Source organism: Daphnia pulicaria, chromosome 5 (assembly GCF_021234035.1).
Source record: "Daphnia pulicaria isolate SC F1-1A chromosome 5, SC_F0-13Bv2, whole genome shotgun sequence".
NCBI lineage: Eukaryota > Metazoa > Arthropoda > Branchiopoda > Diplostraca > Daphniidae > Daphnia > Daphnia pulicaria.
Window position 1 is genome coordinate 1,417,958 of NC_060917.1, and position 26,657 is coordinate 1,444,614.

The 26,657-nt window shown below is 42.8% G+C and overlaps 1 protein-coding gene across 4 annotated transcripts in view; it reads right to left on the reverse strand.

Moving 5' to 3' along the window:
• The window catches only part of LOC124340915, a 41,461-nt gene that overhangs the window by 8,008 nt on the left and 6,796 nt on the right, over positions 1 to 26,657 (reverse strand). Inside the window, exons 4-6 of one of the 4 annotated variants that reach the window (XM_046793718.1) lie at positions 24,332 to 24,504; positions 19,819 to 20,068; positions 8,631 to 9,672 (exon numbers count right to left, since the gene is read on the reverse strand). In XM_046793718.1, the coding sequence (XP_046649674.1) occupies positions 8,631 to 9,669 (1,039 nt within the window). In that variant the 5' untranslated portion in view covers positions 9,670 to 9,672; positions 19,819 to 20,068; positions 24,332 to 24,504. The other 3 variants (XM_046793721.1, XM_046793720.1, XM_046793717.1) reach the window with 3 other exon arrangements.

The window sequence follows — 26,657 nt, forward strand, 5'->3', positions numbered from 1 at the left end:
TATAATATATACGTGTCACATTATGTAAATAGGCGCTATAGACGAGAGATTGCGGCTGTTGCTGTTGACTTTGATATCAAAAGCGGATGGAAAAATTCCGGCGGGAAATAAATTTTCAAAAAAATCTGCTCCCGACACCTCTCCACCCCTTTTAAACCATCATCAAATTCCACTTAAAGCTAAAAGTGATTAAATCGCTTTCTAATAAACGCTGCTGCTGTGTACACACCCGTCTATAACCTGTGATGGGCGGATGTGAAGTGCGACTAGACCAGCGTCGCGCAGAGTGCCCGTTTCAATGGACCCAGTCAACTTTTAAGAATTATTTTTTGTCCTCCCCCCTTGAAAAGTGTAGAAGAAGAAAAATTGTTGTTGTTGGAGATGTGTGTGTATGAGGGACACACGCACACGTAATATAAAAGAGAGCTGATGGGTGAGGGCCGGGCGAGAGCGGTGCGCTCTCATCTGCTCCTGATGCCAAACTCCCTCGAGTGCTAATTAAATTCCCGGTGAACGACGAGCAGCCCGATAGAAGCGGGAAAAGAAGAAAATACAAAAATTTTGTTTTGATATATAAAAAGAAGAGGGCGAAAAGAAAAATAAAATGTTTGGGGGAATGGGAAGTGTACACTGATGGCTTTTCTTGGCTCCCACTTAACCAGACTGAGCGACTCTGCACTTTGCCCGTCTCTTACTACTTTTTCTTTTCTTTTTATTTTTTATTCCCGCGTGATCATTCCGATATAGTGTCTCCTCCACACTAGCTGGGCAACCAATGACGTGCCCGTCTATAAGAGAAACACACACAGCCCATCACCAGCAGCTCACCAGTTTCTCTTCTGGCTGTTGTTCCTGGGCCGTCCATTATAGACAACAAGAAAAATGGGGAAGAGATAAGAATTAATTCAAGTGATGATGGTTGGAGAGGGGAGATAACATGTCGATTTATACAGTTGTATCTAACAGAGTCATAAATTTGGAATGGAAAAAATGAAAGTTGGGTTTTTCTGTGTGTAAATCAAACGGCGAGAAGTTGGGAGAAAAACAGCCGCCGGCGACAGTTTTTATCAAATCGCTCTATATAGCTATATATACCGATATTATACATGTACGTCTATAAATAACAAATGTAATATATTTTGTCTGCTGGGGCACACGCAGGCTGGGCATGAATTGCGATTTGCCAGACGACAGCAGCAGCAGCAGCTTCTTTAATATATAAATCCAACGCCACCATTTTTCATTTTTCTTTCTTTCTTTTCTTCAAAGAAAAATGAAATAAAATAAAAATCGAAGCCGAGAAATCAAATTTTTCAATTTCTGCGCCACCTATATAGACGCCCGGTTGTTTCCTTTTGTATTTCGGTTCGATTTCAATATGCTGCAATCAATATCGATATGCCGTCAGGAGAAACCAATATTTCATCCAATATATTAAAATCGATCCTTTTTTTTCTTCTTCTTTTATTATTGGCAATCATTTAGAAAAACGAATTATTTGCCCAGTTGGCGAATGATTGCCAGGAGTGTAATCATATCCCATTGTGCCTTACACACACGACGTATTTGTAGAGTTTCACTCTCGACTTATATTTCCGAGAAACAATAATCAAAAAGGGGAGAACAAATATACAAAAAAAGTTAAATAACTTTTGTTTCTTTCCAGCTAAAAAGAAGAAGAAACTCAGACGGAACGTGCAGTCGCAATGCAGAGTTCAACCACGTAGACACAGAACTCCCAAACACACAAAAAGGTGGAAAAACGATCGACACTTTTGATGTAATACGCCAAGAAATCAAAAGAGTTACATATAGTGGATGGCACTGCGGATGCAATAGACGCAACTTGTCATATAACCACAAAGGGACAAGCGTTTCATTATGCAACATCAAACGTGAACTGGCACATATATAAACTATACCCAGGGCCCAAAGTTTGTCAAATCTATATTGAACTTCAATGTAGCGATCATCCGTGACGGATATTCTCCGTGATTGCCGGCCAGGCCCAGCCCGGCCATTGGAAATTTCAGCCCAGCATTCTAACATTGACTATAACCCATCCAGCAATAACAACTGGGCAAACAAAAGACATAACGTCAAAGGAAATTCTACAAGACAAAGAGACGGGCCAGCCCGTTTGCTCAACCGACGCCATCATCACTGCTGTTACAATGATTAGTCTAAACATCTGTTCCGTCCGGCTCTCCTCAATAAACGAGGCCTGTCACAAGGGCCGTCTATCCCTATATCACTGCACGGGCCCGTCTTGTGATGGATGAATGTCCTTTACTCAACGGATTAGGACGTTATGTCTGGAAGTATGTGTGTCTGGGAGAGAGAGAGAAGACGGCCAAGTTGAATAATAACATTCAATAACACCGGCCAGCCAGCAGAGATAGAAGCGCGGACGGACACGGCGGTTGAGATTAATTAGGATGGCCGCCTCGTAGCATGTGATGGCGCCAATGATAAACAAACAACAGCCGGTGCTGCTGGGCTGGGCTGTGCTGGGCATGCAGAGATATCTAGAATTTCCGTCGCTCTATAATGTTGTCCTGGAGTGTGTACACAATACACGTTTATACTAAATATTATAGACGGGAGCGGGCCCTGTGTTGAGCATTTCGGGAGTTTCTTTGCGCAATCACTCGTCGCCGGGCAACGCGTTCGCAACTGCTGCAACAACTTGAAACTTGGGCACACCGGCCCGCTCGGATGTGTTTAGAGATCAAGTTGCCGAATTGTATATCTTTCAGAATAATAATAATAATCCCGCCCGTATAAACACAATCCGCAAACTCGTCCCATCATCTTGATTCCGGTGCTGCTGGGCGCGGCGGACGAGAGAGAGAATAATATTTTACACAGAACTGGGCGTTAATAATATTGATCAAATTATATACAGACATGGGGCGCATCGCAGCTGGAGCGATTACGTGTCTCATTAATATATCTTCCCAGTCTCCTCCTCTCCTTCATTCCAGGCCGGCCATGCCCGGTTCTCGGCCTCTTTTGCAATGTTAATTAAGACAGGAGCTAAATAATGGATGGACACTATATTATAGAAGAGAGGGGGTAGGAGAATATAGATGAGGACAGGAGGAATAACAAATGCATCATGTGTGTAACACACACCGTACACACAGGCTCATGTATCTAGGCCCAGCATGAAAAAAAACTAGATCTAACTTGATTTTAAGACATATCGATAAATATTCGTTTAGATGTAGACAAGAAAGAAAATACAAGAATCAACTGGAACCGCCTGGCTGGACTATGATGGACGACAACGAGATTTACTTTGACTGGGCATATACGTATATAAGCTATATACAAGCCTATATACATATAACATCTAAATGAAAATAAACCAAACTGAAATGAAAGCCCAGCAGATGTATAAATATCAAAGTTGCAGACTTAAAGATTAACTTAAATATTTAGTAACGGGGAAAGAAAAAAGGGAAAGTTGGTTGTGGGCAGCAGGCATACCGGACATTCCGGCGGAAATCCCATCCCGGCCAAGTGTATGTATATACTCGCCAAGAATTTCTAACTTTGCAAAGAATAAAAGGAAAATCATTTCGCTTCTAAATAAATCGCAACCAAATACCCACGGCTGTTATTATTCTCTAGCTCCCTCAATTATAATTGATATTCGACACTTTTTCGTTCAGCTGGCCCGCCAGTTTGTTCCTTAACAATTAAGAAACTCTGCGGCCGTCTGACGTCTTGTTGGGTTTCGATTACACGACGACATGGAACCAAAAGAAAATGAGAAAACGAATCGAGCGCAAGAAGCAATGGCCAGCAGTGATTTGTCAACATGGACGTGTAGTATATACTCGTTATTGTGATGTGAGAATGCATGGCCGTCTCAAACTCGATCCTCCCACCCCTAAAGGCGCGTGTATATACCAGGATCCAACTGTCTACCAAGAGATACGGCCGCCAGAGTCTTTTCTTCTTCTTTTTCCTTTTAATTCGGTGGCCCATACAAGAGAACGACTGTACATATATACTGCGGTCGGCCAAAAGACAGATAGCCTCTACTCCGCCCGTCTTCTTCTTCTTTTTTTCTCTTATATATAGACGGAACCGACGCCCTTTTTATTACATGTGGCGACATCATCATCATCATTGATTGACCTTTTTTATTTTTATTTTCTTTCTTTTTTGGGGGGGGCCTCAACACACCCACATGATCAAAAGCACTCTTTTCTTTCTTTCTTCTTGCCAGCCTGGAGTATAGTGCTACATCCATCCGTCGTCGTGTGTACATGGGCGGCTGCTGGACCGTACAACATCAGCCGGGAAAAAAAGGAAAAAGCAAATTCGTGACGATCATATCGATTGGAGAGAGAATGAGATAAAAATGTCCATCTATTTCTCTTTTTTGATCAAGACACTGCGGGACGGACCGATAATACACACAACACGACGGTGTGTGTGTGTTTGCCAATAATATTTTTACGACGTGTTAAGATATTCGGCTGGGCGCCATTCAAGACGAGGTTTCATCGCCGCATATGTAGACCTATAACTGCGGCCGGATGGGTCGTATTATATAGAAGAAGACGGACGTAATAGATATCAAACGGCCCCCGCTATATACACGCACACAGAAATGGAGCACTGGCGATTCTTTTCTTGCGAAATGAACCTTCACCGGCCGCCTGGGCTTCCAAAATATCTCAGCCATTCAACGGGACCCATGGTGAATGAAAAAAAGGTATGAATCCCAGCCGGCCATAATATAGACCAAACGGGCAAATGAAAAATGGGCGGTACAACGCCGCCGGTGAGAAAATAAACACATAACAAACGCTGGACCAAGTAATTTAGTTGTGGGCCATGATGTAATAGTCATCCAACAATCCGCCCTTGTCTAATCCATCGCCAGCAACCCCCGGCTGTAAGTTGAACAATTACACATTTCAAAGTATGTATAGCAGCCTAGAAAAATCATGACATCGCATCATCATGTATCAATCATCATCGCATAGCTACGCAATGCGGCCATTATTCTACAGGAAGTAAATGCACGCAACCATACCCCGCCCTCGCCCCCTCTACGTCCCATTAGAGAAAAGTATCGAAACTTTGCTATTAATTTCCGGGTGTTGCCCCGCTAATCACTTGCATCAGCACCAGGTGGTGGTGGTGGTGGTGGAGCCCAGCGGAAATGCCAAACACATAAGGTGTGGAGGGCGCGGCAAACTTTAGAGCTAGAGTGTTACATCATCAGGGGCCGAGAAAAATGAAGTATATAAATAGTCAGACGAGAAACGGGGCTAAATAATCAAAAGTGGACAGACGATCGATACCATCGCTCGGCAAGAAACCGGCTCGTGATCGGTTCGTGAGCGAATGAATTCAATTAAATATTTTGGCGGGAATATTTGAATGACCATTTGGTGGAAAATAAAAAAAGAACTAAAAGACGTGGTAGGTTATCAAACGGACAAAAAGGAAAACTTTTCTTGCAACTTTGGCATTTAAAAAATCACGAAATAAACTCTCAAACAGCAATAGACCCAGTTACCTAACATGCTTTAAAAAGCTGACGCAAAGAAAAACGGATGCTCGATTTCATCCGCGTTTCTTATTTTCTTCAAAGGAACTTGCACATTATCCATTTTTTAACAACGTCAATTATTACCGGCAACAGAAAGTGAAAAAAACAGAGCTGAAACGCCTAGTTATATTTTAAAAGTTACGTCTTTTAAAATACGGATGGCTAATTGAAACAAATGGTTAAATGGAAAAAAAATTTAACCGAAAAGAAAAAAAAAATTGTGACGTGAGTACAGTCGAACGAATGAGAATTTATTCCTTGCGTAATAATCGGCTCGTATATAATACGTCTGGAATTCTCATTAGGGTAGACTATAAAGGCCCTTGTTATTCAACTACTAACTATAATACGCAACGAGGATTTCAGCATCATTCATTCTAACAATCTTTTAGAGAGAGAGGCGGATGAAATTCATTATTACCGTATTGATTCCCAGTCGGTTTATGCACACACAATCAACGGGCAAGTAATAGTAAAAATGAACAATTTTTTCAAGACAGACGCCAGTGAAATTCTGACAGCCAATGGCTTGTCAAGTCAAAAATGTGAAGAGGGATAAACGAACTGGGACCAGCAGACGACTCAAATATTAAGACAATCAAAAAATATCAAATGTCAATAGTGCTTGTTATTTTTACATGATCCGATTCCGATGCAATGCGCAATAAGATAATTGGAAAAAGAACGGCATCTGTCGGATGTCGTATTATTATTCGATCGAGGCCATCCAACATCTTTTGTTATTCATTTAATTAGATCTCGAGCGTTAAATAAAATAAAATAAATAGAGCGTTTCAGAGACGTCACCGCCGTCTAACCTTTTTCGGCCTTTGTTATTACACAGGTCTGTCGCCATGGTTACCGGACGTTTTGATTTTCTTTGTTTCTCTACGAGCACACATTTCCTCGGTTCGAATCACAAACCAACGTCACGAGTTCATTCACGCGCGTCCTAATGTCGTTCAACCGGATTCGCCGATTCCAATCATTTTACAACAAAAATAAATTTAATTGGATAAAAAAATATATTTTAAAAAAATATAAAAAGGGAAATGTGGCTTGAATTAGATATTAGCCTTATTAAAGATTTGGTAAAAAAAAAATGATTGGACGGTCGGAATCAAAGAAGCTGGAAATAATAGAGCGGCCGGCAATTTCGATTTGGCCGGCCAGTCGTTGCGTATCAATCGCAAGTCAGCTGTTGGCTATAACCTACCCCATACTATATAGCCTGTATATAACCTAATCCATTTCTTCTTCTATGTATTCCCGCATTTGTCGTGACTGACAATCAATACTGTGACGGCTGCTGGACGTCTGATCACAGCCGACAGAGCGGCAGACGGCGATACAAACGTCCAGTGTCACTGGGGTTCAGCTCCTTCTCTGCATGTCCTGGATCTACTTTCTCTTCTTTTCTGATGTAACATTGCAATTGAGCGGAGGAGGGAGGAATAAAGAAAGAAATGAAGAAAGAAAACAGGAACGGATGGATGGTCGCTGTTGGGAGCGATCACGAGGCAAGGCAGAAGAGATGGATCCCCCCCCCCTTTCCTTTCCTCTTTTTTGGGAGCTGGAACAACCCAACATAACTTATCTTGTACAACAACAACAAGACAGACGGAAAAGAAAAATTGTCATTCGCCACTTGCCAGAATATTTCAAAAAACGTTTGAATAAAAATATAAAAGAGAAAAAATTTATTTTTTAAAAAGAAATAGGAGAGCAGCACGATTTATATGCTGGGCATATTCCTTTTTTTTTTGAAAATATTTACAGCGCCAGGAATTTGGTGGGCACAACACGTCAGAGAGAAGCCGGCCCATATCTATCGACTAGATATGACCCTATGTATATTCATGGCTGATATATACACACACGCCCCTGGTTGACGCCGGCCAGTCACCAGGTCCTTCATATTCATATTACATGAAGCTTCCGCTCTCACTTCTTCTGTTATACCAGAGGATCTATCCAATATATATTTAAGGCGACGGAATATAAACATCCCATCTCTCTCTAGCTCTATCCTCCCTTATGTATTTATGTTTATCCATTGCGCGCGGATAGACGACGAACGAAAAAAAAAACCCACCCCCACATTGCCCAGTCGTAGCTTACGACACACACTAAAGGATGTTATATATAGATATATACCGGACGAGAGAGAGAGGGAGTCTAGCTGGCCCAGATTATTGGTTACGGGATAGATAGATACTGGCGATCCAGGGCCCAACAACCGACCGACTTGATTTATATATTTTTCCTTTTTTCAAATTCCGCGCCATCGCCCAGGAGAAATCAGAAAAAAGGGACAACAACAATCTCATCCGGCTATAAGGCCCGTTCTTCTCTTTGCCATCGCCCACTGGATTTGTGGGTGGGCGTTTAGAGAGAGTCAAGGCAACCGTTTTTATTTATTTAAAATAAAAACGATTTTAGCCAAAAAGTTAAAAAATATATAAGGAATAAATTGTTTCACATAGCACTTTCGGCATATGTACAACAGTTGACGCTATTGACTAAAAAATGGGGAAAAAATGGGGAAAAAATGAATTTGGCCTTTTTTCTTGTTCCGCTTTGCGCGTCTCATCCATCGTGAAAGATCCGTGACTTATCCCCACCCAGCAGCAGCAGCAGTCGAGGAGTGTGTGGAGCAATAAAACATTCGTTCGATGTGCCATCGCATTTCCCGCCCGTCATATTTTTTTCCCCCGTTTTTTTCTGGTTTTTGTTTGTTTCCAGAGAAAAAGAAGAAGACAAAGTTGGCAAAATAAAAGGATAAATAAATAAATAAAAACCCAGCGCTATGGGAAAGGGGGAAGGGATCCACACACACAAAAAAGGGCGTGGATCCCGCGTTCGTGCTGTTATTGATCTATGCACGAAACAAACACACACACACACAGCCCAGCGTATGTTACACAATTGGCAGTTGAATTGTTTGCCACCATTTCTTTTTTTTTTTCAAATTTCCCGCCCTATCCATCGATGCTTCAAAATGTCTTATAATTTATTCCAAGAAAAAAGTTGCGTCTAGAAAACTTACCGACGCTGGAGGGCATTTCCCCCTTGAGGACCGGGCAGGCCCGGAAGAGTCCGACGTGAAAGACGACGACCAACGATCGTTTGTCTTCCTGCTCATCTTCTTGTTCGTCTTCCGGATTCTGCTGTTGTTCCTCTTCTTCGTGACGCAACATGACGATCTCCGCATCGTCCGGCTCCTTCATTCCTCCACCTCCTCCCTGGACGGCCTGGTACGATTCGTCCTGGGCGTAATAGTCGTCGTCGTCGTAATCGAATTCGTCGGCGTCGGACGTCGCCGGACGGGCCGTCGTCGACGTCGTAACGGCAGCTGGTAGAGACGGACTCGTTGTCGTCACGTTCTCGGCCGACGGGCCGACGTGTTGATGGCCACCGCCAGGAGCCGACGGACGCAGTGACGATTCCCAATTGGATTTGGTGGCCGTCGGATCCACCCCGTTGGCGAAGCCGCTGGCCGCCACTTTGGTGCTGGACGTGCTGGCCGACCACGACGATTTGACATTGGAATGGCCACCACCACCACCAGGGCTCGATCCGCCGGCCGTGGCTTTGCCGCTCTGCCCGTCTTTTGAACGACTGGGCATCAAACTGCCGTAACCCGTGCCGAACAAGAGCGGCCAGTCCTGCGTGGGCGGCAGGTCGATCGGCTCCCAAGTGTCCACCCAGTTGGTGGTGCCGGCCAGTGAAGCCAACGAGCAGCCAAAGGCCGCCAGTCCGGCCACTAGCGCCAAGAAAGAAACGCATTTGTTGCGGTAAAGTCCAGCAGCTCCTCCTCCGCCAGCGGCGTCGCCGTCGGCAAATTCTCGACGGGCAAATGACGATTCGCCGGAATCTTCCTTGTCATCCGCAGACGGCCGGAACGGCGTAGAGGCTCTGACTCGACTTTGGCCGCCCGTTTCGATGCTGGGAATTTCCGTCCGTCCAGATCCTACGTAATCCGAACTGTAAAAACTGGGCAGGTCGTAGAGTCCTGGATCGTGATTGGCTCCTCCTCGGTTTCTTCGCTTGCCATCCGCCGCTGGATGCTGTTGGCCGCCAGGCATCAGCTGAAAAAAAAACAAAATAAAAATAAACAATTACATTTTATTTCATAAATAACAAGACAAAAAGAAATTTGTTTCGTCTAAATGTTCCTATTGTTAATAGTTCCTAAAATGTTTCCGGGAATTCCATCGCGCAATTAGTGCGGAAAAAATTTGGCGCGGGAAGCATTAGGACGGAATATTTGTCTTTTTCTTTTGGCAAGAATATTGCTGGAATGGATTCTGGCGGAATCGATCGATTTCTATATTTACTTGCGTTCCATTTTCCTTTTTATTTCTTTTTTTAGTAATAGCTCTCTAATAGGGTCTCCGGTCTCCCCCCCTTCGTTTCGATTAGATTTCGATTCTCCTATTATGCTCGTCACAGACCCCCGGTGACGTGCAATTCGATTGGGAAATGATAAATCATCGATCCAGCGGATGCTGCGGTGGTGGATCGGTCCCCCCCGATTGATTGGCATTAAGGTGATTGCTGGTCGACAGAATTTATATTTTCAATTTGACTTTGGACTCCCATAGTCTGTCGTTTCTATTCGACGACTATATAGGAATTAGACCGGAGAATCAGCCGGCTGGAAGAGAGTCATTATTATTACCATCGTGCTGTTGCTGCCGCTACTGTGCATTCTGGTCTTTGAATAATTCAACTGGTTGACGTGGACTCACTCGGATCGATCGCCAGAGAAAAAACAAGTCAATTCACCCACTGCTGCTGAGGGATTAAAACGACTAAACACTGGATCACGAATTATATAAGACGACAGACACACACACACACACACACAAACTTGTTTCAAAGAGCCAGTTAGTGTGTGTGGCTTTAAAGTTGTTGTTCTTTTTCCCCTTCGACCCCAGGGGGGGGGGGGGGGAAATGGAGAAACAGACAAAAGTCAGTTGGCTCCTATTTTTTTTAAATATTTCCGTTCGTTCTGTGCGCACTGTGATGATGACAGCCGCTCCTATTGTTCCTCACGTTGCACAACTAATCAAAAACCGATTTTTCAATCCGGAATTTTTAACAAATTTGTGAAAAAAAGTAAAAAAAAAAAATTGAGCGCAGAGCTCCTGTCCACCGTCAGTTCATTTAAAGCCGAAAACACCAAGGTACGACCAAACTTGGGGGTAGGTGAGGGGGCAACGGAACAAACAAAAGAAACTCTTGCCCCCGACAATTTGTTTGGCAGATACGTCCTGATGGGCACAAGGAGCCAAAGCGACTGTCTCTCCCCTCCTGGATGAAATGGCTCCTGAAGGAAGTAGGAGGGAGGATTGAACTACATAACTGGTGCGCCGTGGCGGGCGGGCTGATGCGCGCGCGTTGCAACTTATCCGTCAATCACCAGCAGCCCCACACAAACACAAACACAGATAAAAAGAAACAAGACGAAACAAACTGGAGGGAAATATAAAACGATATCTTCTTTCTTTTTTTCACCCCACAACAACAACAACCATGCAACCGCTCAGACAACAATAAAAAGCCAACGGAGCGAATTTATTTTTTTTCAAAAAAAAGGGCGCCAAAGTTTGAAATGTGTCGTTCATTTCGCTCAACTAAATTTCATTCCAACTGACGAATATCACGGCCGTGATCTCCTGCTTTTGTGATTCTTTCACTCCCGTATTGATTTCTGGCCGTCCACTGTACATAGATTGTGACCCTATTGATATCTCCCCCCACCCATCTGAGAAGTCTAAAAAGAGCACGGCCCTATTTTTGATAATGGCGTGTGTTCGCTATACACAAGAGAGAAGGAGAAAATCGGTCCGTGAGAAGGTGACGCCCGACAACGACGACGCTGGTCAAAGGCGGATGTCTCATTTCCTGATGACGAGAAAAAAAAAGGGCCGTCCGCTGGCTGGCCATTGGGGGTGCCAGTTCGTGCCCAATCTCATTTTTATTGGCAATGGCAATCTTTTTCCTTTTTAACCCAGATTTGTATCCGTCCCTTTTATTTTTCTTTTCCCGCTCTCGTGTGATTGGAATTTCCCTCGTTTTTTATTTTCAAACGGACAACTTGATGCCGGGGTGAATAACACGCGGGAGTCAAACGAAATGGTTCCCCCCCCCCCCAAAAAAAAGCCAAGGGAGTGAACACACAGCACCGACCCCACGAGGATTTAAGAAAATAGCCTTTGGGTGCTGAGACTGGCCCTTGTAGACAGTGGATCGATTTTCTTCAAAAATAAAAAGATTTTTTCCTTTTTTTTTATCTTTTATTACTCTTAGACAGTGTTTCACCCCCCATTTGGCTCCTTGCCCTCCAGCCCGTCTTTCAATAGTTGTCCAGCTCCCTGTATATTATAACCGTGTCAAATGACGGACATTGTAGGCCCCAGTATAGAAAGAGGAGGAGGAGGCCAGTCAGCAAAGAAAAGTAGGTGCTGGCAATGGCGGTGATGTGTGATGGGGGGGGCTCTCTCGTTCGATGATCAACTTTCTTCCTCCTATTTTTATAGATAAAAGACTTGACATTGTCATAAAAGCCAAAAAAAGGACGGCCTATATATTTTGGTATTTTTTCAAAAAAAGATAAACGGATATTGAAGGAGGAAGAGGATAGCGCGCAGCAGAGACATTATCTACTTGTATTTTATCGATCGGCCGGCAACCGGGGCTTTATATGCAAAATAGAGTAGAGGACCTGTGATGGGAGGGAGCTGGTGGTGGCCAAAGTGAACCGAGTCAAAAAAGGATGTGCTGGGTGTGTGTGTGTGTGTGATATCATCGGCTGCCGGAAGACCGACACACACACAAAAAAGCAAACCATAAAAGCGGATTTACACAACATTATCTACATATTGTATATAGACTAGAGAGCTGGCCAAGAGAATCTTATATAAGCTTTTCTTTATAAATATAATATACCCAGCTGGCAGTTTTTAAAGATCTTTTAAGATTCTTTTCTTATTTCCTTCCCTCCCGAAAAAACTCATTAAATCCTTTTCGGTCACGGCCGATCAATTGCGTATATTCACTGGCATTTACCCCAGCATCAATGTGTCATCCGCCGAGTCTACAACTGTCATAAATTAGACGTTTCTTTCTTGTATGTAGTCGTCGGCCCATAGTTAGAACAGCTAGAGAGTGACAACAACATACTAATGACACACTCGGAGGACATCAAGCCCCAAGTCATTTATCAATGTACACTGTCGTCGCCCACTACAACTGTGTAGGCCGTGCAAATGGAAGAAAATATTATCAAAAAATATGATCTAATTGTATTGTGATTGCCGGACTGGTGGCAGTAGTAGTACTACTAGTGGCGGATGTGAATATATACATTTCCAGGCGCCGTGTCCAGGAGAGGCTGTCTAGACCCCCCCGTACACATGTGGAAATGATATTAAAGAAGGCACGGATAAATAAGAAAATCGAGCAACTCGTTTGTGTCCGGTTTCTGCGAACGTGATCAGATTGAAGCAATCGGATCAAGAGCTGCTGCACACGTAGGAGGGGCACCAGGCCAGTCTTTCTTGTGCTGGCCCTTGGAGAAAGGAGTGGTCCAGTGACTCGGTAATAACCCGCTCCTCTCATTCACCTTTCTGTCTCTCTCTGTCCACCTCTCCCCCCCTTTACTCTCTTTTGGCCCTTGTTAGTTGGCCAGTCATGAACTCATCAGCTCTCTTGTTCCTTCTTCACTGTGCTCCTTACGGGACTGGACATCTCGACTCGTCCAGGGCTTAGATACAAGAGACGGACAGCGGCATAGAAGAAGTCAACGAGACGAATGAAGGGACGGACGAGTCAACGAGAGGAAACGGGCAAGAAATAAGAAAAGAATGACAGACGACTGGGAAATCGGCAGCTCCCCCATCGTCCAGCAGTTCGTGCGACTGCTATTCGGTCGAGATGGGAGAGGGGGGAAAAAGAAAATGTCCGTCTGGCATATTACGGTGACTAGATATTGGCCGGCGACCGACGGATCGATGTTTCTTTCACCCATTTATCATTTCTTCTTCTTCTTCCTCCCAACTGAGTTGCTTGTCCGTCCTCTTTGAAGCGGGAAATTCAAGCAACGCCATATAAGCTCCCGGGCAGAGTCTAACTACACAATGCATTTCCCATTACACACATACATGTGCAACAATAATAGGCCCCCAGTCGGAATAAAAAGAGCCAAAAAGAAACTTTGTGGAATTTAACAGAAAAATCCTTGCCTATTTTACCCAGGGTAGCACTTTTTCAAGTTTGGTTGAAGCTAGTCGGCCTATATAAACTACGCGGAATAATAAAAAAAGATTTTTCTTCAATTTTCTTCAATTTTCTTCTTATAATAGGTTTCCTTCTCTGGTATAAAGATAACAAGCTGCTACTGCTGCCGAACAGCCACTAGATTCCGCGTGCGTTCGTCTTACATCGACGGAAGTAGACGGCCGCTCCTTAGTACATCAAAAGATTTTGTTTTGTTTCTCTGATTTTATTCCTCGAATTGACATTGGTTATTCCGTCTTGTTAACATCTCCCCTTTTGTTGTTGCGGTTTGGCCTTTTAACATTGCGACTCCCCGTAGTACCTCATCCTATATAATTGACGAGAGATGGCAGAGGTGCTCACGCCACTACCCCCCCTTTCATTCCCCTGGACATTGACGCGGTGGAAAAAATATAAATAGGAGCCGGCCAAGGCACTTGACGTGAGAGTCAGGTGGTTATGACTCCCGCTCGTTTCTATTTCAAAATAAAAAAAAGGTAAAATAAAAATGTAGAGGGGAGGACCTTGTGCGTGGGTATACAGACGTGATCCTTTTGCAGTCGAACATGTTAGACAGGGCCAGCCAGTTGCACATGTGTTGCACATGAGCGAATTTCAAGAGAGAAAAAATACATAAAATAACTCCGACGTCGACTGGATAGAATCAGTAAAGAAGAAGAAGAAGCTCGAAAGAACAAGAAGTCTTGGTGGTAATTGAAGATGTCTCCACCAGGACCAAGAAGAAGGTCTCTCCTTTCTATCATAAAACATCTTGTGTGTGACATATAGACACACAGACAGTGTAGGCACTGTACATCTATAATTGGCAGCGGGCAATATATAGACGGGCAGGACATTGCTGCTCCGGCTAAATTCAGCAAGAAACTAATGAACGGTCGAGTGGAGCACATGGGGACATGGACCGTCTGTCTGCCCATCAGAAATGATATATTTAAGTGGGCGAGAGAGCTGGGCTGGGGCCGGGCAATGCGACATCAAAGTTTCCATTAGAGTTTCCCGTCTTGGCGGTTTTCACGAGAGTGTCGTCCAGAGGTTTTGGGCGAGGGGTTTCTCTACACCAACGTCTTAATTTGATTGCGCCCAAGGAAACATTTATGAATAAAAGCCAACGGCCAAAAAGACCCTACAACCTCACTCTCTCTATTCTGAAAGGTGTACCAACAGAGAGAAGATGGTGGCCAAGCCATCTAAGCTGTTTGCGTCGGGATCACGAAGCTCTTAGACGCCGCCCAAGGGCTTAGATCTGCTATTCGCTACTATATACTCCCGCACGGCGCATAGTTTGAAATCTATTTGAAGGACCGCGATGACAGTTTGCCCATTAGTTTTCCCAAACGGCATTATATAACATCATCTCTATAATAGGAGCTGTCAAAAGTTGGCCATCAGATCAGGAGCTGGCGCATACATCCACCCCACAGTTTTTGATCGCATTAAAAATGAGCGCTGCTGCTCTATCCTCCAGTAGCCCTAGAAATGAATACGACGCCGCTAAGTAATATAGAGATATGCCGTAAACAACAAAGAGTTATATTGTGTGTTGCGCAAACCCTGATGGCGCATCTCTTTTTGCACACACAAATAGTTCCACCAGCATCGATCATCTCTTGCTGGGCGGGTGGGGACGTGCGGCATTCGAACCGCCAAACACAAAAAAAGAAGAAAAAGTCAAATAAAAATCGTGCGGCGCTGTGATGGATCTCTCCCGCCGCCAGTTTCCGTCCTGGCTATATAACACATAGAAACGTCAATGCTGGGGATATTCGTTCGATTTCCCTACACAACATCACACAGGAAGAAGCAAGTGAACGGGAAAAAGTCAAGTTACACATACGCACACACCAATCCCCCATTTTCCCTTTTATCATTCGCGTTTGATGAAAATTCGACAGGAGAAATGCGTGCGGGAGGAAAAGAAAAGTTTCGGGAGATATTGATGATGGCATACACATCAAAAGGACGTAGTCTGAGGAAAAATATACGATTGCGAGGCAACCCCCCCCAATGGCTAAAACATTTTGATTGATATACTCTACGGACGAGAGAGGAAACAAAAGCCGATGAATATGAGGAGGCCCATATTGTCGACAATCCGGAAAAGATGCTTGCAAACGACGACACTTTTTGGGTCTTCAAATGAGTCAAAAGTCGAAGACGTAAGACGTTCACAGTCACGTAGAAAAGAGAGAGAACCTACCCCACTGGAATCGACGACGGGATGAATCAACAGAAAAATGTCAACTTTTTGACATTTGCGTCATTATTTTTCGGTTCTTTTGTGAAAGTTTCGTTCGCTAATTGCCCGAGTCGAACAATTGGAATGACATAAACGGGCCGATTCAGCGCTGACGTCGTCTCCGACTGTCTTATACAAAAGAAGAAACAGATGACTAAACGGTTGGCATGTCAATCGATAATTGTTCACTCGCGTGACCTTTTCGTTCACGTCATCTGATTATTCGACTAAAATTATCAAACCAAATATCACGGTAGATTATACGTCTGAACGCATACAGTGAAAACAACAATTATAACCTAGTTTTACAACGTTGGCGGGAAATTCAAAATTGCGCTAGACGTACAAATGCAGGACGGCGCACATAGTCCGTTTGATTGTCACCATGAAAAATGTACACCACTCCGAGAGCGATGTTTTATCTCCTTCATCTTGAAATATAAGAAGAGGAGAAAAAGTACTACAACGGGGAAAAAAGAGGCAACTACACAAGTGCAACGAATCTGATCAAGCAATGAAAAGGGGGGAAATAAAAAAGAATGACATAACAGTACCCAAGGCGTCACAGCCAATTCAGGAAGAGGAAGAAGAAAAGACGAACCTGCCGATGATGAGATTGACAAGAGATCAATAGCTTCCCATTTTTATTTTCCCCCCAAGAGTTATTACTTAGCCGACAGGGGTGTCTATACTTCACAATTCCTCAGAGCAATTCTTCGCCCCGCCCAACCGCAAACTCTTTACACATCAAACATGCGTGACATATGAAACATTGCGTCAAGAGATCTAGCCAATAGGCTTCGTCGCTACACGAGTAATTTGGATTCCGTTGCCGAGGAAAACCTCCTACCAGAGTCAAAGAAGCGATCAATTTATTATTTTGGCGAAAGACACTACTACCAGCAGTCTACTGCTACTTGAGGCTAGACTCTATTATGCTAACAAGCAATGGAAAGGAATGACTGTATTATATACGGAACTCTCTCCTGACGTCAGGCAGAAATGCCACATGGCGCGGGAGGGAATTCAAATAAATGTTCACGAGCAACCAAAAAGGAAGTCTAACACAATTCCCGTCAGAAATTCTTATACGTGGCCGCAACAGACGGGAGCAGCGAGGGCCAAAGGCTTCTTTTTCGAAATAACTTCCATGAAAGCTCATTACGAATATCATTTTCAAGAATAAGATGTGGGGGCGCTCGTGCATCTATTGCGTGGCGTTGATTTTCAGTCGACAGTCAAACGTGAATAACTTTTACCGGGGCTCGACCGGAGAAAAATAAAAATTCGACAGCGGACGCGCATAATTCTGAGTTGAAATTCAAACGCCAAATTGGGTGTAGTGACGGGCGCCAGTTATATAAATACTCCCGTTGGATAAAACGATACAGCCGAAATAGAGCGTCAACAGGAAAGGTTAATTCGCTTCGTGAATGATTCAGCCACTGTGCCGCCGTGAATGGCAGACGCCAAAGAATCATTCCTGCTTGTGCGTGTGGGGGGTAATACTTTATTGAAAATGGATTCCACGTGCTGCGGGTTGGAGAAGGAAGGCCCCAGACATGAAACGCTGTGTAAAATGCAATGAGTTGAAAATGATAAAATCCTCTCTGCCTATCTTCTCACTCACTTCGCTAATCTAATGCTGAGCCCAACGCATCCGCCGCTAGGGCGCTATAGAAGATTGAAGAAGATGCAAGAGCCTTTGGGTGTGAGAGACAGCCAACGCCATCATCTGCAGTGAGTGCTACCAAATCATTCAGCACTTCTTGGTGCCGGCTCGACTTCAAATAATTCCATCAGCATATATATATATATAAGCTCGAGTAAATAAAAAACATAAATCAATTGCTAATGTGAAACACATGGCGGATGCGTAACGAAAGTTCATAAAGCATATGAATTTTAATCGCTGGTAATAGGAAATGTTGAGGAAATGAGTTTAGAACAAGAGACGGAACGACGACTGGATGGAACTATATGGCGAATCAAACTTCTTTGATGGGAGAGGGTCAGGGATCTCTCGATTGGGACGCCGGGCGAACGCAATTTGCAATTTGGCATACACCAGATTGGCGTTTTCAAAGAGAGCGACGCATTACAAACTCGTTCTGGTGTAGGGATTGATGTTGGGCGAATTGACAGGGTCAGGAATCAAAAAGTTAACTAAAGCAGAGCGCTAGAATCAAGTTATTTGCCCCATCTGATTTAATTTGACAGCGAATCGTCGTTGATTAATGTCGAACTGCGAATTCTGACAACGAAATGACAAAGAGGACAGATTAACTTTGGCTGGAAATTGCCAATGTTTCATTCAAAATAGAATAAATTGGATTATTTAAATGGAATGGTAATTCAAGAGACGCAATACCAGCAGCCATATCTTCGTAGCTCTTATGTAGCCAATTCGTGGTATTGTAAAAGTTTACATCCGGATATTATTGTGAACGCCCCCGTAATACGCCCCCAACTTATTACTTGTTCCTTATAGCCCTCTCTCCAAACCATTGTTGATTTCTCGGAAGTGATAAGTCTAACATTGGAAATAATAACAGCCCACGCCTACTGACCGGAATAGCTCCAATTAGACATAAACGTCACAGAGTTTTAGTAAAAGAAAAAGATTTAAAGCAATTGTTCGAAATCGACAATAGAAAATTAAAATAAGTCGAGTTAACGATATTCAATTAAAAACAAGTAAGACAAAAGTACATGCACAAGATTCTGAGAAACTCGAGTAAAAAATAATTCAATTCGTAAAACAGCATTTCGACGGTGCCGACAACTATTTCAACCATCGCATCTGGACCCAACACAAAAGCAACTGGGAAAATATCGTAATAATCTGGCAAGATTAAATTTAAAGCTTGCTGGCGAAGCGTGGCTTTGAAAAATAGTACTATTATAAATCGAAGAAGAAAGCAGGAAAAAGTTTCAATCACGAAGCCAAACACACATGGGGCCATTTCAGGCAAAAGCTTATTGCGTCTTAGCCCAGAATCCTGACGAAGACACAGAGGATCAAGAGGTTCAAAATGAAGCTCAAGAAAGTTGTCGTGTTAAGGGCCAAAGGGGATTAAAGGGATAAAAAGCTATTCCTATTTTCGATCTTCAATCTCAGCCATCAGACAGTTTGAAAGAGTACGCTGGACGTCTTTCAACGATGTCACAATTTTAATCGTCAAACGAATAAGTACAGCAATCCATCACTTGGCCGTTTCAATCATGGCCATTCTTTATCCTCTGAAATTACGATGAAACATAAAATAAAGTTGCATCAATCACTTTACGCAATTTAAGAGGAGTGATAATTCTTTCAAATTCGAGTATCGGGACATTGACGTCGATCAGGTGGTTCGTTTCAACAAAATCTGGGGCACGACTGCGACTAATCGTCCACAACTTGACACACAATTAAATCACACTTACGCCAATAATGTCGTCAAATTTCCAGGAAACACAACAAATTGTTCAAGCAGAGCTTAAGTAATAGAGTGGTACGAGAAGTTGACTATCGCACAAGTTCAAAGAGTCGACTCAACACGACATAAACCCTTTCAACCTCCCCAAATAGAAAAAGTTGCTCCGTTACTAAGATGCAGAACAGTTAAGAGATTACCGGAATCATTTCCACGATTGAGGCAACCACTTTCCCAACAAAAGTTAATGAAAACGAAAGAAAAAACAAACTTACCTTTCGCTTGGATAAGAAGTTCTTTCTTGTCTTCTTCGATCGGTATGGACATTATTCGAGGAAACGTGATGCAGGACTACGTGGTGGATAAGACGAATTCATTGGAAATTGATAGCGATGGCGACGACCCACATTTTCCTGGCACTGACTACACACACACACACGCCCACTTGATATGGTTCCACGGAAGCGACCGGAGGTAAAGTAAGAAATGTTGTCGAGTTGTATGAAAAGAGAAGGGGTAAGCAACCTAAAAAAAAAAAAAATGGTTACCTGTGCAACTGTGGACCACTACTGAATACTGATCGCTGTCACTAAATGTTTCTGTCTCTGTATTGATTGGCACATCAATCACATTGTTACTGTGTGGTCAAATATGAATTTTGTCAAACGCAGTATGAACGACGTCAAGTTACCAACGGGTGCGACTAAACTAGAAAGCGACTACGAATGGACATTATCTTCATCCCTTCTTTCCATCGATGTCAAATCAGCAGAAATGTAAACAAATTCTAAAACTGGAAATGAAATAATTCCACGAAAACGCGATGTAATTAAGATTTTACCAGATGACCTCAACTTTTTCGCGCGAGTCGAAATTAGAAGATCAAGTGCACTTGTGGTACATCGCATAATTAATAAAGGAGAAATCACAATGATACTTCAATAAAACTTGGCAAATAATATATGCCATGTAAAGGTGTCTCATTATTTTTTATTTAAATTTACATGCTTCACTTCAACTTACTGAAAAACGATGAATCGACGATGCACCGTGTAACCTAATTCTAAATAAATTAACTCGTTTGAAGTTATTTAAAAAAAAATCACATCCTATTGAAAAAGTTGATGACCAGGAAAATTGTTTCTTGACATTTGACGATGACACGTCAATGATTCTTTTGATTTCTTGTCATTGCCATCATCCCCCTTCCGTTGTTTAAGTCTCAGCAGCTCCTTGTATTGATTAGCACCAACGCAAAATGGACGTAAAGGTGCGTGACTAATTTCCCTAGACAGTCGCTCTCCGAATGTCGCCCACTTTGAAAATTAATTGTTGCAGCTGCTGGGTACCTATTTTAGAGCGACGAGCTGCAAGGACAATTTCAACTCGGACACAGCTCCTCTCACATTTAATTGGTAGTTGTGCAGATTGCAGTGAACTGTTGAATAAATGATCGAATTTCCTCGATCGGTGTTGACGATCTTGTCGTATTCATTAGACATAAACTGAGAGGACAAAGGAAGATGCTGACCGGAATGGCCTGGTGTAGAATACTAGAATATACTGTCGATCATCTTCACAATCAATTTGATACAGTGAAAACAGACGTCAAATAATCCGGTCTAAGCGCACGGGACGAGATGGAAGATGAGCTTAAAAGCGACGTTTCCCTTAATTGTCCAATTGTCCCTGAACTGCGGATTTATCCGACGACGGAAGAGCCTCGAACTCACCAATCTGCGTGGACTGTACGACGATCTTGAGTTCCAACTTTCTACATATCGAGCACCGAACAACTCTTCAAACAAATTTGTAACTCTTGACAGAGCACATAAGAAGTATAACATTAACTTTCAAAAAAGATTCACTGTTGGTTGTTCGGGTTTCAGTGGAGACCTGCATCGGTCCCGGAGTGATTTTTTCCAGGTTTTCCGATACTGAAATTCCATTGGAAAATCGTGACAGCTAACAGGAATGAATTTGAGTAAAGAATTCATGCGCTTCGAAATGCTCAAGAATGTTTACAGTAGAAAAAGGCGAAAAAAAAATTCAATTTCTTTAGTTTTATTTTCTTTTTCTATTTTTCTTAGGAATTCAACTTATGAAAACGACGGAAACTGCAACCGTTCGACCTGTACTGATATGGGCGATGACGGCTCGCTGACTTTAGCGCAACAACTTTAAAAACAAACTTGGTTGGAAATTTAAAAATTCAGTCCGTCATCTCAGACTATATACAATTTAATATAATTTCTTTCTTTTATTTGGATCCCCCCCCCCCCCCCACAAATCGGTTCGACTACCGCAAGTCATCACGGATCGCCGAGTTGCGCTCCAAGATTTTCTTTGAAACATTTTAATGCGGTTACAACTTTAAAGAACTAAAACCTTAGAGTACATTGGGCATGACGTTCCCGAGACCTTTCGTCGGATGACACGACGAGAATCAAAAACCGCATAGTATTGATCTCGGAACAGTTTTTGAAGTGGTGAAGTAGTCAAAAGTCTTCTGAACGCAACCGTAATATGTCTATACATATACCGCAGTGGTGCTGGCCGGTTGATAGGTGCACACGGCATCGTGCGTGTGCATGGTCAACTCGGAAGACATCAAACCTATTTCCAGGTTCTCTCTCCCTGGACATCCCCAGAGTGCTTTCCAGTTTTCTTTTTTGACGCTTTTCCCTTGGCTATAATATTATTCTTTCTCCTCTATGTTTAACAGTGCACTATATATTCTAAACAGTAGATAGCACCCTACAAATAGAGTAGTATGTATATACTATGGCAGTCGTCGCTCAAAATGATGGCCACAGCGCAATCTCCTTGAGGAAAAAGAGAGAGAAGTTCGTCATGTCATCAAATCGCCATCTCGAGTGGGCCATTCCGGTCTTATATCGTCCTCGACATTTGATTGCTATAAGCCTCAACTGTACATATTATACCTTTACCAACCGTGGCCCCAACTTTGGCTGAATGAGCGAGAGATGAAGCTGCGGCTGCTGCCCGCTCGGGACCAATTGATGACACGCACGACACTGAGAGAGAGAGAGAAGGAAACGGAAGAAAAGGCGACGATAAAAAATGAACCAAGTTGTCGGTTTTCGCAACCCCTTGTATATATATATGAAGGTATACATATAAACGCACAAGGTCCCGCAGGACGGACGCCGCTCAATCAACAGCTTCGTTCGTTCTAGCGAAACGATCTTAAAGTGATGGAAGACTGGAAAAATAAAAACTTTTGCAAAAGCGACGGAGTAAATTTTATTTGGATGAATCGGTGAACCTAGCGAACTTTATCCAATCAAAACTTTGCTTGTTCGTCTTTTGTCTTGGGTTGCACAAATTTCTCGACTTTGTCTCGACATTTCGTGAATATCCTCCCACGCCAGAAAAAAGTCGTTTCCTTTACTTTTCAACTAAAATATAGTTATGAAATAATTAACGATCCCGACGATTCGTGGATGTCTCTGGAAGATGGATCCCGTTGCTACGCAACATCTAAGCCAAATCCGCTTGACTCTCCCCCCGTCAAAAGTTAAGAACATTCGATGGAAGATAAAAAACAAAAAAGTGTCAAATAATAACGCCAGCTAGAGAACCTATACTACTCATTTCGAAATGGAACCGGTATAAACCCTGAACGTGTTTTCTCAATCCCCGGCGTCTATGCTGTTTCCCATCATCACTCCCCTTTACAGTGTTTTCGTTTGATATGGAAGGTGACGCTCGAGGAGATAGACGCTCACGTCGTATTCAAACTACCATCGATCGGGTTGGCTCTCTCTCACCCCGTAGATTGGCAGGCAGGAAGCGAAAAAGGGTGTTTATTATGGGGCCGGAAAAAAAGATAAAAGGCAACGGCCCAGGTTGTTTTTATGTGTGAGTGTTCCTTGTTGATGGGGAAGGAAAGAGGTGAGCAGACAGAGGTGGAAAGCTCATCCGGCTTATATAGGACGGCGCATTATTAACATACATTTCTCCGTAATGATATGCAATATGTAGATGAAGATCCCAAGGATTATTAAGTGGCAAAGGATATACGGCGCCATTTGAGTCGCTCCGCGACCGACTTTTGTGAGATGAAAAAGGTAAGTCGAGAAGGTAATTCGACCAGAAACTAACGAGCATCCTCGCGCCAATGAGTCGCCTAGGAAACGACGCATTCACAACATTTGACAATCTGGCAGCAACTTTCAAGTATAACTTGGAAAGACAGTATTCCCAATAATGTAAAGCTCATCGTCTACAGGTTGGGCGCGGGAGCACTTTGAGGTTCAAGCGTTCCACTTCCATCCACCACTTTTAAGCAAATTCTATTGAGAACGGCAGCAGCATCCAGAGCCAAAAAAATAAAAAAAATAGATACTTTGTTTCCATCCATTTTGAGTGCGTGCATTGCTAACGCGGTTTCTCGGAAAAACGGGAAAATGCTGCGCCGCAGTTATAATCAAAGCACACTCTGAGACTTTTATGCGGAGAATTTCAAAAGTTATTCTCATTAGTAATGGCTGGCATATGCGCAGAGGAAACAAACTGGGCCAAGACTTTTTTAAAAGCGACTCTATTATGTAATTAATAATACCGTAGTTCAGTTGAGAGCGGAGGCTCGAATTCCGTCAGTTCACTGCAAATAGCTTACGTACTGGATTATTGAAATAACCATTCAGTTACAAAAGAAATAGTGTTTACTACTCGCTGACTAAAAACTTGATTTTTAATTGACTTGATGAAAATCGCGCAATGGAAGTAGGAAGAGGTAAAAATGTTTATTTTGCCACTTACCAGCAGGATCGTCGAATTGACGGAAAAGCTAACGGAGTGCCTCCTCTTGCTCGAGATGGAAGGTTTTGGACATTCCGGCGAACTAGTTGAGAATCCGGACGCTAGACGGCGCAAACAGTGACAAATGTCTCAATCCAGCCACTCAATCCAGCCATGATCCAGCTTCGAAATGCCTGAAGGAATAATAAAGGAATATAAATTTTTAAACTCAAATATTGCTTTCTACATGTATAAATTGGGTTACGCTCAACATCTTAGCGCATCGATCATCATATCAAGATATTGAATTTGCTGGGATTCTTTTTTAGATTCTTCAAGCAATCACAAGTGCTATTTATACAGTACGGTAACGTAGACGATGCGTTGGGCATGAAAACTTAGCCGAGTCTTTAGCTGTGTGGGGGAGTTCCATTTATAGAAATTAATTATTTTTTTTTTCAATAAATGAAGGAGTTGGCATCATAATAATGCAGAAACAAGCTGGCAATGGGAACAACTCAATTACATGTAGAAAGCCCAAGTTTTTTCTTTCTCCCCAAAAAAGGTATACACACAAAGAATTTGTTTGTTTGGCAGAAACTGACAGAAACGAAATGATTGCTTCAATCCGCCTTTATTCATGTTTATCGCTTCACTGAGTTTCTGATTGAAAACCAGCTTTGTTACAAAAAAAGGGGGGAAAAGAAAGCTCAGCAATAACTTATTCAATATCAACCTTCTCCAACGATCCACCCTCCCTCCCAAAAAAAAGAAGCATCGAAAGGTATTTAACCTCATTATTATTCTTGTGACGTTGATGCAGAAGACTAATCAAGTTAGCGGCCCCAAGTCTTGGCGAATCCATCCGAATTACTTATTATAATGATTTCTTATAAGCGCAGCAGCAAAGAAACCGAGCGATTCCACTTAATTCCATGGCCGACCGCCAAAAAGAGCGAATGACGTTTGAACTGTCAAATCGTCAGTCTTCTTGCTCCTTGATTTCCATCGTACGTTTAAGCTTTCCCCCCCCTTTTTTTGAATGAACGACAGTGTGATCGATAAGACACTGTGTACGGAACATTATTCGGAAAAGAAGGGAGAGCGATACAACGGCATGTGTATATAATTTCCGAAAACAAAAAGAGGAGATGTGGGGCATTAAATGCGACTTGGAATAATTCGTCACGATTCGCAGCAAATAGGAACGGCAGGGAAAGTTTCCGAGGGGCGATAAGACGCGTGACATTTCGAACATTTGGCGGGGTGACAGATCTACAGGAATTAGTTTTCTGCCGCGATGCCGAGGGTACCATCCCTAGGGAAAAAAGAATCCTGCGGTAGTAAAGCGGATCGCGTTGTTTCACAGCGATTTGTTTTTTTGGGAGAGCAATAACAACAAAAGGCAAAGATTTTATTTCTTCGCAGTGAACGGGAGGACAGCGTTTAAACTGACAAAGTGATAAGACAGGCCGAGACTAACCTGATCTTGAAGACGATTGTATTATTCGAAATATATACCCTACTGTTATATTTAGTCTACTCAACATATAATTTTGTCTTGTGTGTTACCAAACACTTGGAAAGCTTCTATAACAAATTAGACCTATTTATCAAATCAAATTGGCACGTCTGATAGAAGCTGACACGGTAGGGGAAAAAGGCAAAAGTCTATTGTTGTTTGGTGTGTGCAACTACACAAACGTATCGACCATGGCGAAAGCCAACACACAGATTCAATTTGTCGAGGAGCAGCGGATCAATTCCTCGGATGCTGGGATTGGCGTCCCATTGGAAATGGGATTATTAGCCGTTTGTTTCGGAGAATAAACTTGTCGACACTTAAACCGACACAAATCAAACACACGCGGACTCTAATCAAATGACGTACTTTTGATTATCAAGAGGAAACAGAGGAGAGCTCGAACGGTGCTAATGAAAGCAGGGGTTGCTTAGAGGTAGTCAAGGAAGGTGAACCAAAACTTTGACTTGTATAACTACAACTCAAACACTTTCCTGTATGTGTCCTTCCTTTTGTTAAAGACACCTCAATTATAGCGACGAATAGTTTGTGAAAGATTCTTGTTGACATCTAGCTTTATCGCCAAGGGCAACGATATAGGATTTTATCATTCCTAATTGGACCATCACCTAAGCATCTCGCTGGCGTTGCTATGGCTCTAGCACTGTCTTCAATATCTTCTACAGAATTTCGTTTATAGTTTACAAGTTATACCAGTCGTGGCTACCTGATCTATCTGTAATAACTCATTTATAGAAAAAAGAGAAGGTCGTAGGCTATAAATGGTACCATCAATATGCGTGCACGTACAAGTATAGCTCTTGT